Here is an 18,160-nt window from a genome sequence, read left to right on the forward strand (position 1 = left end):
AGACTACTTCCAAGGTAAGCTGTTTGAAGTAGAGCAAAATCGTCCTCCTTATCTGCAGGGCGTTTAAATCTCCCACGTTCCAGGAGCCTATGTTGAGACTGGCCATTCAGCGTCACAGAACAGGAGCAAAAGATGCTGGGGAATCACCACACAACAATACTAAAATGATATGCAATGTCAATATAGGGTAAGGTGAGGGAAAGACAAAAGAAAAAAGAGGATACATCAGGGCACAAAGAAAAAACACATGGTGGGATAAAGCATTGTACACAACCAAATGACAAATTAAATAACAATCTTCCAAGTAGAGTATCAAAGAAAAACATATTAGGAAACCACAATGGAATATCCCAGAGTGGTAAGTTTTTATAAAGTTAAAGTAACTCCGGGGTAACAAGTACAAAAAAAAGGGCAAAGTTTCAACAAGTAAGGAGAGTATGCTCCTAACCAGCACAGCTACCTTATCAGAGAAGCATAATAAAATAATTGCAACACTGCCTTACTAATCTGAACCATTCACCTAGGACAGTGGTTCTCTAACTCGGTCCTCGGGACCCCACACAGTTCACATTTTGCTTGTCACCCAGCAGGTGCACAGGTGTAGTCATTACTCACTGACACATTTTAAAAGTTCCACAGGTGGAGCCAATTATTTCACTTGTGATGCTATGAGGAGACCTGGAAAACATGCACTGTTTGGGGTCCTGAGTACCGAGTTTGAGAATCTGTGACCTATGAGAACATATACATGGATACACCAATTGCACAATAACAACTACTGTGTGAGCCGCTATTTGCAATAAGAAAGTAATTACATCAATTGTGGACGCCTAGGCTTCCTCCCCAATATATACACATTTGCATATTCAACAGTGGTATAGCCTACGAATGTAGAGCGGTCATATAGTCTCAGACGGGCAGGGTATAAAAGTGTAACTACTTCTCTTTCTGTATCAGCCACGAAGAATGTGGGGAAAATTGCTTCCTAGTTTTAGCAAGTTCAGCAGAATAATCTTGAAACATGAAAAGCTTGTTATTATCCCACATTAGATTACGGGGTTTGCGAGATGCTAATAATAACACCTCTTTTGTGTAAATAAATGAGACACCTAAACAGCACAACACAGGGATGGGCTCCTGCATTAGTGACTGGGGACCAACAGGATGGGCACGCTCAATAATTAAGTCCTCACAGACATCCTGAATATGTCTAAAAATATCTGACAGTCCCGAACCTTTTACTGCTTCTGGAAGACCTACAATTCTAAATTTGTTGCAGCGTGATCTGTTCTCAAGATCATCCAATTTGTTCCAAATTTGTTTATGAGATTTGTCCAGGTTAGTTACTTTGCTCAGTAGAACGCACTTTTTGTGAAAGTTGGGCTAATTGAGATTTAATGTCTGTTGTCTGTGCTTGTATCAGGGGGCCAATGGCATCTCTCACTGCCTGCACATGTATGTGACAGGAGAATCAGGAGAAGGGAGTATGTGTGTCTCATCATTTGCTGTATTAGGGTCCTGGTAGCTGGCAGGAGTATCCGTGCACTGTAGCCAGCGTTGCTGGAGCTGTTGTATCTGCATCTCCTGTGTCCGGTGTCATGATAGAGTCTTTGCGGCACCTTTGCTGGGCTGCTGACAGGTAAGGGGGGGGGGAAGGCCATCAGACAGCAAGCCCGAGCCCGGGTAATAAGTACCCCCCCCCCCTCTAATTCCCCTGAAGTTATCTGCTTGTACCCGTGAAACAATATTTCGAAGTTTTCTATCAAATGAAGATGGCTGAAACCCGCAAAACAAGTAATTTATTTATATTATTGGAAACTCTAACTCCCTAAAGGCTTTTATGAAACACTGTCTACTCCAATATCGGAGACATAAATGAGAATTTAACTATAACAGTCCTGGATCATTTATATCCAGAAAGTATCTTTCTATATTGTGTTGACTGCCTTTTCTGTGTTCTTTAGCTAAATTGGTGGCATTTCTGTTTGATATAATATGAACTGGAGGCACTGCTATGAGTCATAATATGGGGTTCCCAAACTCTTCTCAGCGGGAAAGGAATGTGAAGTTCCCTTCTTCCCTGAAAAGGAAGTTTCAGAGCGCACACAGCAGAAGTATTAACAGGAAAAGAGCAGGACCTCAAGATCAAAGGTAAGTGAGGGAGTTGGGGGGACTGATGGGGATATGATTATATGGGCAGAGATTGGGTGGAATATGAAATAGAGGAAGTGTGGTGGGACATGATAATGAGAGGGAGATTGATGACATACAATTAGTGCTAGACACACCCCCTGCATGGTTTAAAACACAGTTCTTGGTGGTGCTACAGTAGCTCCCACAGTGGTTCTTGAAATGTTAAGTCATTCTGTCAAACATACTGTACAGAACTTCTTACAGTCCATGCGACGATCACTACAATGAAGTAGTGAATGCTGAGGGCAGTGAAGGCAACAAGAAAGATGTTTTTTAAATATGTCTAGTGAATCTCAGGCACGTTATAAGAAAGAACAGGGAATATTAACACCCATAAAATATAAGCTCATCTACATTGTTTACATTGGTTCATATTGTAATTGACAGTTATTTTAATACAGTATTTGCAGTGGGTTTTAAGCTATTTAAGTAGATCCTGACTTGTTAAGTAATCAAACAGGTTTGGCATATGTAGAGTTAAGAACAAAACAGGTTCAGAAGAGAACTTTCTGGTTCATATAGTCTCGTTAACTCATTCAACTAGTAAATAATTATGACTGGCCATACACATGGGTTGGGTACAGGATCCCGATAGCGGCATCCGGACTGATTTGGGTGAATATTTAATCCAAATCTTAACACTTACACTGATCCTAACCCACCACTCCCGCTGCCTAACCCACCACTCCAGCGCCCTAACCCTAACCATCCCACTGGTGCCTAATCCTAAACCTGACCCTAATACTTACTGTCGCAATCTGTTGGGAGTGTGACCGTTGGGAGGCTGCTGTCGTTATTGTGACTATCGGCATCCTGACCGTCAGGATCCTGACTACATCCCATACACATGCATGCTAGAATATACATTTCATTAATCTTCACTCTGGCACTAATATAAAGCGTGTAAGATCAATACAAATTCCTGTTCATAAAAAGGGTTTATTTTACTGTAAAATACTGTAAACACAGGTTATAACTTGTGCAGGAGATATATTTCTTCTGCATAACTGAATATACAAACATTGTGAACTTACTCATTAAACACCAAGTCTGGAGCAAAGTACAACATTCTAGAGTTGACATTTTTGAATGACCTCCATCCCATAGCAAAGATCATAAGGCCCATCCAGGAGTACTGTATGACGGTCATTTGGTCATTAACATGTAGGTTACGGAAACCTAGAGGAATAGAAAGCACAAGGGTGATATATAAACAGTTGTCTACTATGGTCACTAATAAGCATCTGTAGCAAGATTCAGAGGGTTGAGAGATGTGTACTTATATTATTGCACATAAGTATCTGAAATCAGTTCATTTAGCAATTTTTTTTAATTATCATTTTTATTTACGCTTCAATTCAATTACAAATGAATGCGCTCTGAATTGATCAGAGACAAACAATTGCCACCTGTGGGTTATGATACATGTTTGCCGGTGTGATTAAAATGTTGATAGAATAATGTGATACTAGTTCTATATGATATTATGCTAGGGAAATAAACATACAGTAGGTTTCTAAATATACAACATGCAATACTTGAAATGTCATTAGATTCAGTAAAGGAATAAAGCAAGTAAAAAGCCAGCATACTACTATTCTGGATCTAAAACGTTTTCTCACACATCTTCAGACTGCAGCTTTGGATCAAGAAGTGTACAAAATTGACTATGGAATGAGTAAAACAATATTTTTTTTGGGTTCCATTTATTTCCTTTCTCATCATTTATGTGAAGGAACTTTGTATACAAAATGAATGGTAGATTTTAGTTCTAAGTAGAATTTACATGCTCTGCAGCATCAAAATTATTATAACTGTGAATAAATTAAGTGTTACCATTTAACTGATTTAAAATAAAATTACTTATTTAATTATCACATTTACAGGTTCAGGTGTTTTGTATTGCAGTAAATCAGCCTTTTCTCTATTCCGTCTATTCCTTCATTTTAGCAGAGCCCTGTGAACTGTACTCTGAACGTTTATTTCTGGGGCTTCTCTGTTTTTGTAGTATAGTTCCAGAAAATGTTGCTTGCTATTTTAAATGGACGCTGGAAATGGAGAAAGATCGAAAACAGGAACCTACAAGCCCTAGTTGCAGCTTTTAACAAACTGGATGGTCACAAACAGGGGGTATATTTACTAAAGTGAGAGTTAATAGAAGTGGAGATGTTGCCCATAGCAACCAATTAGATTCTAGCTGTTATTTTCTAAAAGGTGCTAGTCAAATGTTAAGTAGAATCTGATAGGTTGCTATGGGCAACATCTCCACTTCTAAAAACTTTCACTTTAGTAAATATACCCCCAGATCTTAACCTATATCAGCCATTTTTCCCTTAAAGTTTAGTCTGCTTATCGCTACCTGGAAGTCGCCAGGACTTTGGCATTTGTAGTAGAGATTTATCAGGGATGGTATTATTAGAAACTAACCTGATTAATTAGAAAATATAATTCACATTTTATAAGGCATTAAGCACCTACTGTGCACAGTGTTAATATAACAGATGGAATACAATAAGAACTTAGGAAAGGTTCCCCAGTAGAGCAATCGAACTAAGATATATACATATAATGCTGTATGTAAGTATATACTGAGTATAAATGGAACACCAATAAGAGTACTGTCTGAATATAAGGCCAAGGTCAAACTAAAATAATCATTTTGCTGCAAAAACTGTGACCCGCACAGGTGAAATGGAAAGGGAGTTATTTAAAGGCTGTGCAACCATGAATGTTAGCCTATGCATAATACATAATCAGCAGCACCAAAGAGGCAGCCTAGGGGAGAAAAAAATGCATATGTATTATAGGCAAATTGCACATGTACCTGGCTGTTTCTAAAACCAATCAAGCAGCACTGCAGTCATGTGACACACATTGTAACAGAAATACTGTATGTTCATTTGAGTGATGAATTAAGCTTCACATCTGGCATTCTAATAGACAAAATTGGATTTGGTAGATGCCAAGAGAATGCTTCATTACCAAATGTGTACTGCCAACTGCAAAGTTTGATCAAGGATAAATAATGGTTTGGGGCTGTTTTTCATGGTTTGGACTGTGTCCCTTTGTTCTAGTGAGGGGAAATCTTAATTCAGCAGTATAAAATAACATTCTAGAGAATTGAGTTTTTCTAACTCTGTGGCAACACTTTGGAGAATAACCTTTGCAGTTTCAGCATGACAATGCAATGCACAAAGCAAGGTCCATAAAAATTTTTTGTTAACTTTGCTGTATAAGAAGTTGACTGTAATACACAAAGCCCATACCTCAACCCCATTGAACAACTTAAAAATAATTGGAATGCATATTACGAGCCAGCCTTATCGGCCAACATCAGTGCACAACCTCAATAATACTCTTGTGGTTAATTCGATTTGATTCCTTGCAGCCATGTTCAGCATTGCCAGAAGAGTGGATAGTCTTATAAAAGGAAAGCAGCAACAACTCCTTATTATGGCTCATGGTTCTGGATTGAGGTGTTCAACATGCACATATAGGTGTGATGTTTGGGAATTTCCATATTTTTGGTCATGTAGTTTATTTGTAACTTAGACACCTCCCACTTCTGCGTACACACATTACGTCTTGCCTAAACCTTCTACACAACAAGCTCTATGCTTGTCATTAAGTAAGGAAACACATGTGTGCTGGGCTGTTGACAGGTAAGAAGGAGGGGGGTGGCAGCCCCTCCTGGCCCCTCTAACAAGGCCGGGCCCTGGTAATTAGTACCCGCCCCCCCTCACGGCGCCCCTGGGTGAGATTACCTAGTGAGTCCTGGTTCTAAAACTCAAAGACCTCTCACAGGAGATCACGGAGGAGGAGATATGGAAGTCATTGGAAAAGCAAAGTGAGTACGAACGATTGTGAGGTTGGAGATGTTAAGAAAGGGAAGAGTAGTTGAGGGCTTTGAAGTTGAATTTGATTCTGAGGACAGGAAACCAATGAAGTGATTGACAGGGGGAGGTAGCAGATGGAGCGGTGTAAGTGGAAATAAGGCAGGTAGAAGAGTTAAGGATAGAGGAGTAGTTTACAGTAATTTAGGCAAGAAATGGTGAGGGTGTGAATGAGGTATTTAGTGGGTTTGTAAGTAAGTGCCTGATCCTGAAAAATTGTGTAGATGGAAACAACAGAATTGGGAGAAGGACTCATTGTGGGGAGAGAAGGAGTGGGCAGAGTCAAGGATTTTACTTAAACATCAGAATTAGGGAACAGATGAAAGGGAGGTATTGTCAAGGGAGTGATAGAGGGGGGAAGGAAAATGGGCATGCTGGAGAGAAACCAAACACAAATAACCAAGCGCTAATAAGCCTGAGATGTCAAATAAAAGTGCAGCAGTGAAAGAAAGAGGTAACTGTCAACCTCACTAAAGGAACCGAAAAATTGGGAATACACTGCACTCTATTATTTAAGCTGGGACACAGGCAGTGGTATATAAGTAAAAAAGTTATTTATTTCATCCTCTATTTACGGGACTGCACCTTTTTATACACAGGGGTTTATACCGGATTTTTGAAAAGTACTCTTGAATGTGGATCCATGTCTCTACAATTGTTTCATCATTAGTATGAAATACCTCCTTAACAGGAACAATTTCTAGCCATAGGGGTTTTTTCCTTTTCTATGCAGGCAATTGTATATCTATATATACCACTCTACAGAATTTCTATTGGTTTTGTATCCAGGAATAACAATTGTTACAATATTTGTATCAATCCACTTGTTTCATTGTTGTTTGTGTGCAGATCAGGAGCACGATCAACTCCTTAATCTACATCCATTTTTAGACCTGTTTATTTTACAATGTCTCAATTCAGATATATTATATGAGACATTTTATGTGTTATGCATCTGGTGAAATAAATTACTTTTTTACTTATACACCACTGTCTGTGTCCCAGCTTAAATAATAGAGCGCAGTGTATTCCCAATTTTTCATGCTGGAGAGAAAGATGATAACTTCAGTTTTAGAGAAGTAGAGTTTTAGGAACCAGTGGCACATCCAAATGGACTTGGTCTAGAGGGATAAGTGGAAGGGGCCAAAGTCAGAGCCTTTGGAGATGCTGACAGTAAGGAGGAAAATAGGGAAGGTGAAAGTTGGTGTAGAGATGAAAATAGCATTTGGACAAGTAGGATGAGAACATGAAAATGCAGTGTCGTGAAAATGCCTCTGTGATCTGAAGAAGGATCAGTTTAGGATAGTGGTTGAATGAAGAGTTTGAAAACTGGATTGGAAAGGGTCAAGGAGGGAATAGGTGGAGAGGAAAGAGATGTAAACAACCGGCTTAAGAATCTAGTGTGGGAGCAGGGGTCAGGAGGGAGGGACCAAAGGAGGTGAGAGCGGATAGGTTTCAGAAGGCATGTGGAGGGAGGAGAGGAGGAGAAAAAGGCATGGACTTCAAAATCTGACACTGGGTGGAAGGAAGATACAGTCAGAAGTCCACCGGCGAGGGAGAGGATTCTGCAGGTAGGAGATGTCATGGTGTTTGGAAGCGATTTTGTAGGAAAAGTGGGTGGCAAAGTCAAGTGCAGAGAGAAAGGAGAGTAATGGCAATGGGGGAGCGGAGGGAGATAAAGCTAATGTACATACAGTGTGGGTTGGAGGATTGGGAGAAGATGAGAGATTTAAAGTAAAACAGTTTGGCAAAAGAGAAGGCAGATATATAGGATGGGAAAATAAATTTGAAATGGAGAGCATGATTTCCTCCAGTGTTACTGAGCAGAGCATAAGCATTTTTGGAGAAGGCAAGTCAGGGTGTAGTGCCAAGGCTGAGGAAGGGGCCGATAGAGGCTATTAGTGACAATCAGGGTGATTGAGTCAAGGGAGGAGGTGAGGGCTCTGCATTGAGACAGCCCGTATAAGGCAGGAGAGGGTACAGATGGTGATGAGAATAGAGACCAAGAAGGAGGATAAACTATACTGGTCAGGGGTAAGAGTAGCTATAGCAGAGGAAGGAGGCGCAGAGCAAGAGAAATGTTGAAGTAGATGAGGTGGTGGTCAAAGAGAGAGATGGGGGTGATCTCTAGGTTGGAAACTGCAAAGAGGTGAGTGAAGGCCAAGTTGAATGCTTTTGTGAGAGAAAGTAGAGGCCAAAAGGTGGAAGGGAGGGTGAGCAATTTAGAGGCAGCAGGGTTATGGTTTCACTGACTGGGACATTAAAGTTACCTAAGAAGAGGGAGGGGTGGTCAGAGGAGAGAAAGTTGAGAAGGCAGCCAGATAATTTATCATGAAATTAGGCAAGGGAACCAGGGGGATGATAAATGGTGGCTACACAGTGGAGGATAATATGGAAGAGGTGGCCATATGGACTTAAAAGGAGTAGGAAAGAAAAGGATCAGGGGAAATAATCTGGGAGGTGCAAAAGGGTTTTAGAAGAATCCCAACTCTGCCAAAATGATGGCCGCTAGAAATGGGGGTGTGGGAGAAGGAGAAGCCCACAAAGTAGAGAGCAGATAGCGTTAGACAGAGTTATCTAGGTTTCAGTGGTTGCAAGGAGATTGAGGTAGTTGGAAATTAAGAGGTCATGGGTGTGTTTTTTTTGTTGCAGCCTGACCTGGTATTTTAGAGGGTGTATGAGAGGGGGAAGGATATGTGGTTTCAGGTGCACCAGAAAAGGAATGGTTTCAGGTGAGGGGATCAAGAGGGAGGGAGCAAAGGGATGGGGGTAAGAGGAGGTGATGGACAAGTCTTGGTGAGGATGGTGAAGAATGGCGATGGAGGGAGATGGAGCATAGTGGGCAGTGAGTGAGGGGAGGGGAAAATGAGAGTGAAGGGGAATGGATGATGAAAACAACGAGGGAGCAAAAGTAGTTAAGTAGCTGCTGACATGGGCAGTTAGGAATAAAATGAAAGTCACAGTAAAGCAAAAAAATATATAAAAAAGCATATACAGTGGCAAACTGTTCAGACAGCAAATGTAAAGACTGGTAAAGACTGGTAAATAGATGAGCATCAAATAAGCTTAGCAATAACTAGACTTTAAACAATTCTAGTCCTTTATATGTAAAAATGACAGGCTATATTTAACTCAAGTTCCTAAAGATGTGGGTTCTGCTCCAAAAAGTAAGTAGACCTTATTACTTACCTGGTAATGCCTTTGCCCACTTCACCACATGCACTAGCTGCCTCTCACCCAGCTCATTGAGGCTGCTAAGGAGCAAAGCAAAGCTATCTGGCTGGTTGTTGTCATGTCCGGCACACACCACCATAGGCTCTATGGCCTCTAGCACATTCAGGAAGATGGGTTGGCAGCTATACCCTTCAAGCTGTGGGATGGACATGTTGGCTGTCATATCTCTGCCTTCTCCCTGTCCAGGAGATCCCTCCAACTCCTCCTGAGCTTTCAGGTTCCCTAACTTCTTCAGTTTCCGGGCTACAAAGACAGTAATGAAATACATATTTGAATAATCTTTGATTTACAATAAATAAATTTTATACATCAGCAGAAGATATTAAGTAAAGTAAGAATCCATATATGTTATAAACATTTGCTTGCAAACAAATAAATACAAATATAATGTGGGGGGATATAGAGTTTTAAAACTCATTGCATATGATAAATGGTGGTCAGATGACAGTTGGGAGCTGATTGGCTGGAGCACCATTATTATTATTTTTTATGCTTATAGAAGAATTATGAAATTACAGGATGAGTCTCCCATATCCAAATATTCCGAAATACGGAATATTCCGAATTACGGAATAATTTTGGCATGACTGAGATAATAAAACCTTTGATTTTTGATGGTTCAATGTACACAATCTTTGTCTAAGGCACAAATTATTAAAAATATGGTATAAAATTACCTTCAGGCTGTGTGTATACGGTGTAAATGAAACATAAAATTATTTCATGTATGTACACAAACTTTGCTTGAGTCACAAAATTATTGAAAATATTGTATAAAATGAGCTGCAGGCTATGTGTATAAGGTGCATATAACACATACATGCATTCTGTGTGTAAATTGGGGTCCCATTCCCAAGATATTTCATTATGATATGCAATTATTCCAAAATACGGAATATTCCGTTATCCAAAATACCCCTGGTCCCAAGCATTTTGGATATGGGAGACTCAACCTGTATATATGTGATCCCAAACTTTACAACATTGTTTACAGACATATCACCTTGGCTATGCTGCACAGCCGCTGCCAAATATATATCTGCAGATACACTGGGGCATCATGTTGTGTGTACAGGTGGTCAGCCGACTGCCCGTACACTTGCTGCATGGGCTGGTGGTGATTGACAGATCAACTGGGTGGGCACATGTAAATGCCTGCCCAGTTGTGATGTCAGTCACAACGGATCGTGCAGGCTGTATGCAGAACATAAGTTCTGCACCAGTGACGTGCGGTGAGGAAATGGCTGGGGAGGCCCACATGGAGATGGGTCTGAGTGCTGGGAGCCTGTCTCACATCCTACTCACTACACTAAGCTTCAGTGTACATTGATTCTCCTACCTGCATCACTGAGTCTTCTCTTGCTGCTGGGCTCCGATCTAAAAACACTGCAGTGTACTTCCTGGTCACATGACACATCCGAGGTGTCCATCAGTGCTCAAGCTCTCTTTCTGTACAGCTTACTGCCCGTGGTGAGGCCCTGCCCCCTGTTCTACAAGCAGTGTCTCACTATATAGAAGCGAGGCTGAGCTGTTGCTGCCTCATCGCTCGTCTCCCTGCAGTCCCAGGAAGCTCCACAAAGCTGGTGAGTGTTAACTATAAAAAGGATTATAATAAACAAAGAAGATGTTTATAAGTTATAAATATCTTCTTTGTATTCTAATCGTTTTTATATAAAATCTCAGGAGTATGACAGGGGAGGTCCTACCTCCCCTGCCTACCCTGACTGCACGTCCCTGTTCTGCTCAGTCTGCAGATACAGTATATCTGCAGATCAGTCGATATGCAGATATGTCAATCAGGTTAAGGTTTTCATAGTATCAATCAAAGGCTAAGTACAATAAGGGTGTGTTCAGCAGTAAACAATGACAATAAAGGCAATCAGCCTGATTTAATTGGATGATTGCAAATTGACCCCTCTTCCTCAGAGTATTTAATTTAGGCTAGCAAAAAGCCCTTGTTCCATGTATTGCCGAGAATGCTCCTTTGTTCAAGAATCAAACACATTGGGGAATATTGTGGATAAATTTGACAGTGACCAGGACATGAAAACTTCATAACAATCAGATATTAAGAGAGTACACTATCACAATAAAAAGAGAATACACAGTGACAACATAAAATACAATGCCACCCACTGTCCCTCCAGTATAGCTTTTCAAGTACTACTTAGCCTTTGTCTATTGTTATACTCCAACACTATTAAATATTTTCCATCAAGATTCCACCTATATAGTAAATAGGAAGTGTAGCTTTTATAATTGAAATTCTAGTTAAAACTATATAATATCCACTGCTAGTTGCTGCATTCATAAATGGAAGTTGAAAACAAGGACAATGTAAAAATGATGAACGCAGTGCCTTTCTCTCTGTAGGTAATGTATACTACTTACAATTAAAGAAGTTTATTTCCAGTTAAATGTTCTCCATCTACAGCATGTATCCTTGACCTTTTATGGCCTCGTCCAAGATTACTCCAGTTTTAAGGATCCATGGTTCAATTTTTTATTAATAATGTATTCTCAGTTACAGTACTAGACTGTTAGTTTCCAGTAAAGTATATTAAAATTTAACTGCTAGAAAAATCTGATTCTCGTAAATAATCATTTCAAATGTGATCAATAATGTGTTTGTTAGTTGATAATACAGAATAGTTTTACACGGTGCCGTTTTTCTGGTGGTACTCAGTGGTAAGCAGAACCACCATCTTTTTTTTGGTACAATTTTTAATTCTTAAAACTAGTTCTGGAAACAGGAAGAATCCAGTGAACTAATAAGCATCCGAAGGCTTGTTCAGAGTGTGGAAGTTACTATAAACCTTTTATCAACTTACAACTTTAAGTGAGTACTGATCCCTTTTTTCTGAGTGCTGGTACCATTTTGATAGAAAAAAAAAAATAGTTTTAGAAAACAGCCAAATTGCTTACTGGATCAACTCCACACTTTAATGGGCATTTATCAGAGTGCAGGGTTGGCTTACAAATAATGTAAGATGTTTTTCTGCCTTATATATAGGTGTTTTTTGCCCTATTGTTGTAATAGCTCTGTATTATGTAATTTTTGATAGTATGGGTCACGTTATGTACAGACCTGTACCATTGGATTTTGCATTATGCTTTGGCTTTGTACATTCAACTTCTATTTCTTATGTTACTACGGTGATGGATGTACGGGGTGTACGTCATCAGTATGCTCATGCCAGCGGGAGCTGAGCCAGAAGCCGTGATGGAGGATGCAGCAATCTGGTGAGGGGGAGCACTTATATACAGTTAGTTTTGTCTCATACATGTATGTCCTGTTGAAAATGCGGTTGCATTGGAACGTCGACCAGAAAAGTGATGGCTGTGTCGTTCTTTTTTCTAAAATCCCTGAGTGCTTTCCCTGAGTGCTATCCTATCAGCTTCCTTTTGAGCTCTCCTCTTTTTGTTTTTCATTCAAGAGGTGTCAGGCGAGCTGTAACATGTCACTATTGCTATAGAAATATTGTATAAATCACCACCTGGCTTCCTACAAACATTCTCTAACGCCACTAGGCAGGAGGAAACTGACATTACAAAGTAGCTATCAATTATTCAGGGAATTTTCTAACCTGAAACTCTTGCACTGATTTTTAGATGGATAGGAAGCTACCAAGCAACCCTATCAGCAGAATAGACTCATTTTACGTTTTTCTCACTTGACATGAAAGTAGATGCTCCGAAGTTACCAAAGAAACATAAATATTGATGTGAATGAAACTGGATTTCATCTGGAAGTGGCCTGACTGCTCATATCAGGATATTCTATGTCCTTAGTTCGTAATCACAAGTGTACAGTGCAGTTTTACACAGTGTTGTCACTCACAGTTTCCAATATTCATTAATGTTTCTACTTTAAACATTACTGAATTCGATCCACCATAAGGAAATGACAATTACAGGACATATTGGATGTAATCAGAACTACTAAAGGAGGTGCCATCAGACAGGCTATGGTGATAACCGATGCACAGGAAAATAACCAAGGAATAGTTCAAATTAAGCTTCCTAATGATCAAACCTGGTACAAAGTGGTTCACTTATTTTGACAAAAAAAAATCACTGGATCAAGGAGACTCATTTATTAGCATTCCTTAAAGGTGTATCTCTCTCCTCCCCTTTGCCTACAAACTCCTTGAGCAGATTTTTTACAACCGCCTTACCACTTTTCTTTCCTCCCACTCCCTCCTTGACCCTTTTCAGTCTGGCTTCCGTTCTCTCCACTCCACTGAAACTGCCCTCACAAAAGTCAGCAATGACCTCCTTGCTGCCAAATCCCAAGGCCACTACTCTCTTCTCATTCTCCTTGATCTCTCTGCTGCTTTTGACACTGTGGACCACCCTCTCCTGCTGAATATCCTTCACTCCCTTGGTCTACGTGAAACTGCTCTCTCCTGGCTATCGTCCTACCTCTCTGATCGATCTTTCTCAGTTTCCTCTCATGAGTCCTCATCCCCCCCACAGCCTCTTACAGTAGGTGTTCCCCAAGGTTCTGTTGTTGGTCCTCTCCTATTCTCCCTCTATACTTCCTCTCTAGGTGAACTCATCAGCTCTTTTGACCTCCATTATCATCTCTATGCTGATGATACTCAAATCTACCTTACCTCCCCTGATCTCTCCCCCTCTCTTCTGACCAACTGTCTCTCTGCTATCTCTTCCTGGATGTCCCAGCGATTTCTTAACCCTCCCACATCACCTCACTTCCCACTATTTCTTTATCAATTGATGGAATAACTATCTCATCTAGTCCCAAGGTGCTCTGTCTTGGAGTCATCCTGGACTCATCCCTCTCCTTCAAACCACATATCCAGAACCTTTCACAGTCCTGTTGTTTCCATCTCAAAAATATTTCTAAGATCAGATCCTATCTCACCCAGGATGCTACTAAAACCCTCATACACTCACTGGTCATCTCTAGATTGGACTATTGTAACCTCCTCCTATCTGGCCTCCCCAATCCCATCTCTCTCCTCTCCAGTCTATCCTTAATGCTGCTGCACGGCTTATCTTCCTCTCCAAATGCTCTACATCTGCCTTTCCTACAAGCCCTCCACTGGCTCTCCTTCCCTTTTAGAACCCAATTTAAGGTTCTCACGCTCGCTCACAAAGCCCTCACCCAATCTTCTCCCATATACATCTCCGATCTCATCTCCCTTCATGCTCCTCTCCGCCCTCTTTGTTCAACTAATGCACGCCGCCTTTCATGCCAGCTGATTACTTCCTCCCACTCCCACCTCCAAGATTTTGCCCGCACTGCTCCCCACCTCTGGAACTCTCTCCCACTCCCCATCAGCCTGTCCACCTCTTTGCAATCCTTCAAACGGGCTCTTAAGACCCACTACTTCATCAAAGCCTTCCAGCTATCATTCTAACTCCTTGCTACATGCTCCTTCCTCCCCATCTACCCCATCTGTGTCAACCCAGTTTGTATTCCCCCACCTTTTTAGAATGTAAGCTCTCACGAGCAGGGCCATCTACCCTCTTGTGCTTCTCCTTACTATAGTGTCATTTACTTCTTACTCACCACTAGGGCACCTAACACTTGGTTGCTTATGCTATGTTGCTTATCTGGGTGATATGGTCGCTAATGTAGCAATATATATTATCCATGTCCTGTATTGTATTGTTCTGTAAGTCACTTGTCTACAATTTGTTTATGTACTTTGTAATGCGCTGCGGAACACTTGTGGCGCCATATAAATAAATGATAATAATAATAATAATAATTGTGTAATTAGACTATATAAATAGGACACCTCATAACTTTTAGACATCTAAGGGAGCGATTCAATTCAGCTGGAGTTGAATAGCGTTGGGAATTTGGGCCTGGAGCTATTCAATTCAGCGCACTGTTTAGTTTGACTATTACAAGTTAAGTCAGAGAATGCCGGTTCTCGCGACTTAACCTGGGTGTTTAGTCACGAGAACCAGCATTCTCTGACTAAAGTGCCAGCCTTGAGGCTGTTAGCGCCGCTCTAAGTCGGAAAATAGACCCACGGCCGGCACTTTCGTTGGATTTCTCAGGAGGGTATGAGAAGAAATTGAATAGCTCCGGGACCAACTATTCAATGCCCGCTGATTTGAGTCGCCCCCTAAACTTGGGACAACCTGATCCTCACTTTTGGGCTGAACTCTGTCTCCGCCCCTTTCAAGCTCTGCAAATCAGGACTCTGCCCCCAGTTGGTAGGTACAGTATGAGAGTACAGTATGATAGAAGCCTAGTGTTCACTCTAGCTCTGGCGGCAGGCAGAGTGCCGGAGCTAGAGAGGGCAACTTTGTGCGCGCACCGTAGGCCCCCGTGCGTGCCCGAAAAGGGGGTGTGGCCATGAAAAGGGGGCGTGTCTATAAGACGCGTCCGCTTTTCGTAATACTTGGGGGCGTGCCCGGCACTTAAGGACACGCCGGGTAGCACCCATGCGCTGCAGAGAGTGAGAATAGATGCCGGGCACATGCGCCCGGCGTCTATTCTTCGGCAGTGACCGGGTAACCGCACATTTCTCCACTCGCGGGACACTGCGACCCGCAGGTGTAGATGGCACCCGCAGGCAGTGAGGGCAGGGCGCTTTTTGACCTCCAGAAGGAGGGAAGGGCGCCGCGCCCCGGTAAAACAGCCTAGCGGGAACGCTAGAAGCCATTTTGCATTTGGTTTTAGTGCAGATTTGCACCGTGTAAAACAATCCTCAATGTGTTCAATAAAACAATTATAAGTGCATTGTGCAATTTAAATCAGACTATATTTATCTATTATTATGATTACATTAGGTGAAATTAATGCAGAAACTGTTGTTTCTACTTTTTATTTAATGTTTAAATGTCTATGATATTCAACCATATAGAGAGCTACATTTGCTATTTACCTTGGTTTTGCACATGTACCTACAGCTCATAGTATGACTAGAAATGAGTAAAGTACAAACAGAAGATGGGTAAGGCGTCTTTTGAAATTAATATTTGTGTTTGAAAATATAGCCCCAAACTCGGCCTTGTTTAGCCACGTGCAGAAAAAAAAAATTTAGATGTAAATCTATTTTATGACACGCCTCTCAGATGTAGCAGTACACGCCCACTGTACCGCCGCACTCATAGGCAAGTATGGGTTTGAAAGATTGTGGTATCCCTGGCGCTTCAGTTGAGAACTTATAATAGGAAAAAATACATAAACCGTATGGTAGGTCTAATTTCTGTGTTTATTTATAAAAAGGAGTAAAAAAAAGGGCTACACGTCATATATTAAAATTTGTATCACAGGCTACTACTAGTAGACAACATTAAAAACACACTACATGCATGACAAACTACATAAAACAATTGTGACTCAGTGCAATTCCTCTGTAGGAAGGTTAAATTATGAGGGGAGATACGCCTATGGCGGTTTACTCTATCCTCCTAAGTTGAGTGAATATACAACCCCTGTTACATCATCCCCAGGCAGCATCACAGAGACTCATAGAGTTATAGCGCAGCCATTTCAAACCCCCCTTTCTTTGAAGTATGGGTTTGAAGCCTTGCACATCGCTGGCAGCTTGAAGCACAGAACCACTGATTTCACTATTCTGCGGTTTTATAAACTGCCGTCGCTTTCCAGCGGTTTTACAGCGGTTTTGTGGCGTTTATCCTGGATGTAAAAACTTTGCACCTATCTGGCCAAACATTAGATGAAAAATCACAATACAGTATTAATGAAGATAATTATTTTTTATATTAAATAATGAGGCAGATAACAATAAGAATTCTCTTATGGGGAAATACTATTTTATTCATGTATTAGGAGGAGGATTATTTATTTTTTATTAAGAGAACAATATTATGCATTCATTATATTAAAAGGCTATATTAATTACATTTTAATTGGAGTCAGTGAAATGTTTTTATTTTCGGGAAAGCGTTTATTATTTTATAATGTGAGCGCCATTTATATAGCCATGAAATAATAAATGTTGTCCAAGTCCCCTCCTAATATATTAATAAAATAAAATAGTATTTTCCCATATTAGAACAGTCATTATTATGTGCCTCCTTATTCAATACTTAATGACTGACCTTATTGTAAGTGAATGGTAATTCCTCTCAGTCTGAATGATAGCAGAAGCAGCATGTTTTGAGCTCTGTCACAACCACCAAATTTTCCATCAGGTTTGTCGGCGGTTTATATACATCTAATGGGAAAAACATTTATTGGGCTTGGATGTCCTGTTTAATTCTAAAGTCTGGATTCTTGGCTGGATTGCTGCGGTTTGGGCTTTAGCAAATGTGCAGGATGCAAAACAGCTGGTAAACCATCAGAAAGCCGCTGTAATTGCAAAGCCGACGCCTAGTAAATTTAGCTCTTGGTCTGTATATAAGGTGATCTTTTACTAATGATCTAATACTGCAGGACAGCCGTGTTCCTCAGACCCAGAGTATACTCTTTCAGGTGATGCTTAGAATATATTGCCATGCACAGTCTACACCTAAAAGGTACTAATAGAAGTACATTAAAACATATAGGAATCCCAAGTGTAAATGCTATGGGTTACTAATTTGAACAAATCAAACTGGTGGTGCATGAATTATGCATTAATAAACATATTATTTGGGAGATGTTAAAGAACCCATAACCTAAAATGTAAGCAACTTTATGTTAAAGAGCTGCCAAGAACATAACACACAAACGTAAATGGTCTACGTCAGAATCTTGCCTCAAATTATGATTATTCAAACAGACAGTTTAGCGAACACAGTAACTGAAGACTGTATGATTACTGGAAAGGAAACCAATCAGAGCCACTTATTGAAAATTATAGATGACAAATGTATAAACTCATCCAGCCAACAAGAGTATGCTA

General features: G+C 40.6%; 1 protein-coding gene across 1 annotated transcript in view; it reads right to left on the reverse strand.

Moving 5' to 3' along the window:
- The window catches only part of AR (androgen receptor), a 455,147-nt gene that overhangs the window by 68,665 nt on the left and 368,322 nt on the right, over positions 1-18,160 (reverse strand). The window contains exons 4-5 of the mRNA XM_088444238.1: positions 9,276-9,563; positions 3,228-3,372 (exon numbers count right to left, since the gene is read on the reverse strand). Coding sequence (XP_088300364.1) covers positions 3,228-3,372; positions 9,276-9,563 — 433 coding nt within the window. The remainder of the gene's footprint in view (positions 1-3,227; positions 3,373-9,275; positions 9,564-18,160) is intronic.

Source organism: Taudactylus pleione, unplaced genomic scaffold (genome assembly GCF_031769625.1).
Source record: "Taudactylus pleione unplaced genomic scaffold, aTauple2 ptg000352l, whole genome shotgun sequence".
Taxonomy (NCBI): domain Eukaryota; kingdom Metazoa; phylum Chordata; class Amphibia; order Anura; family Myobatrachidae; genus Taudactylus; species Taudactylus pleione.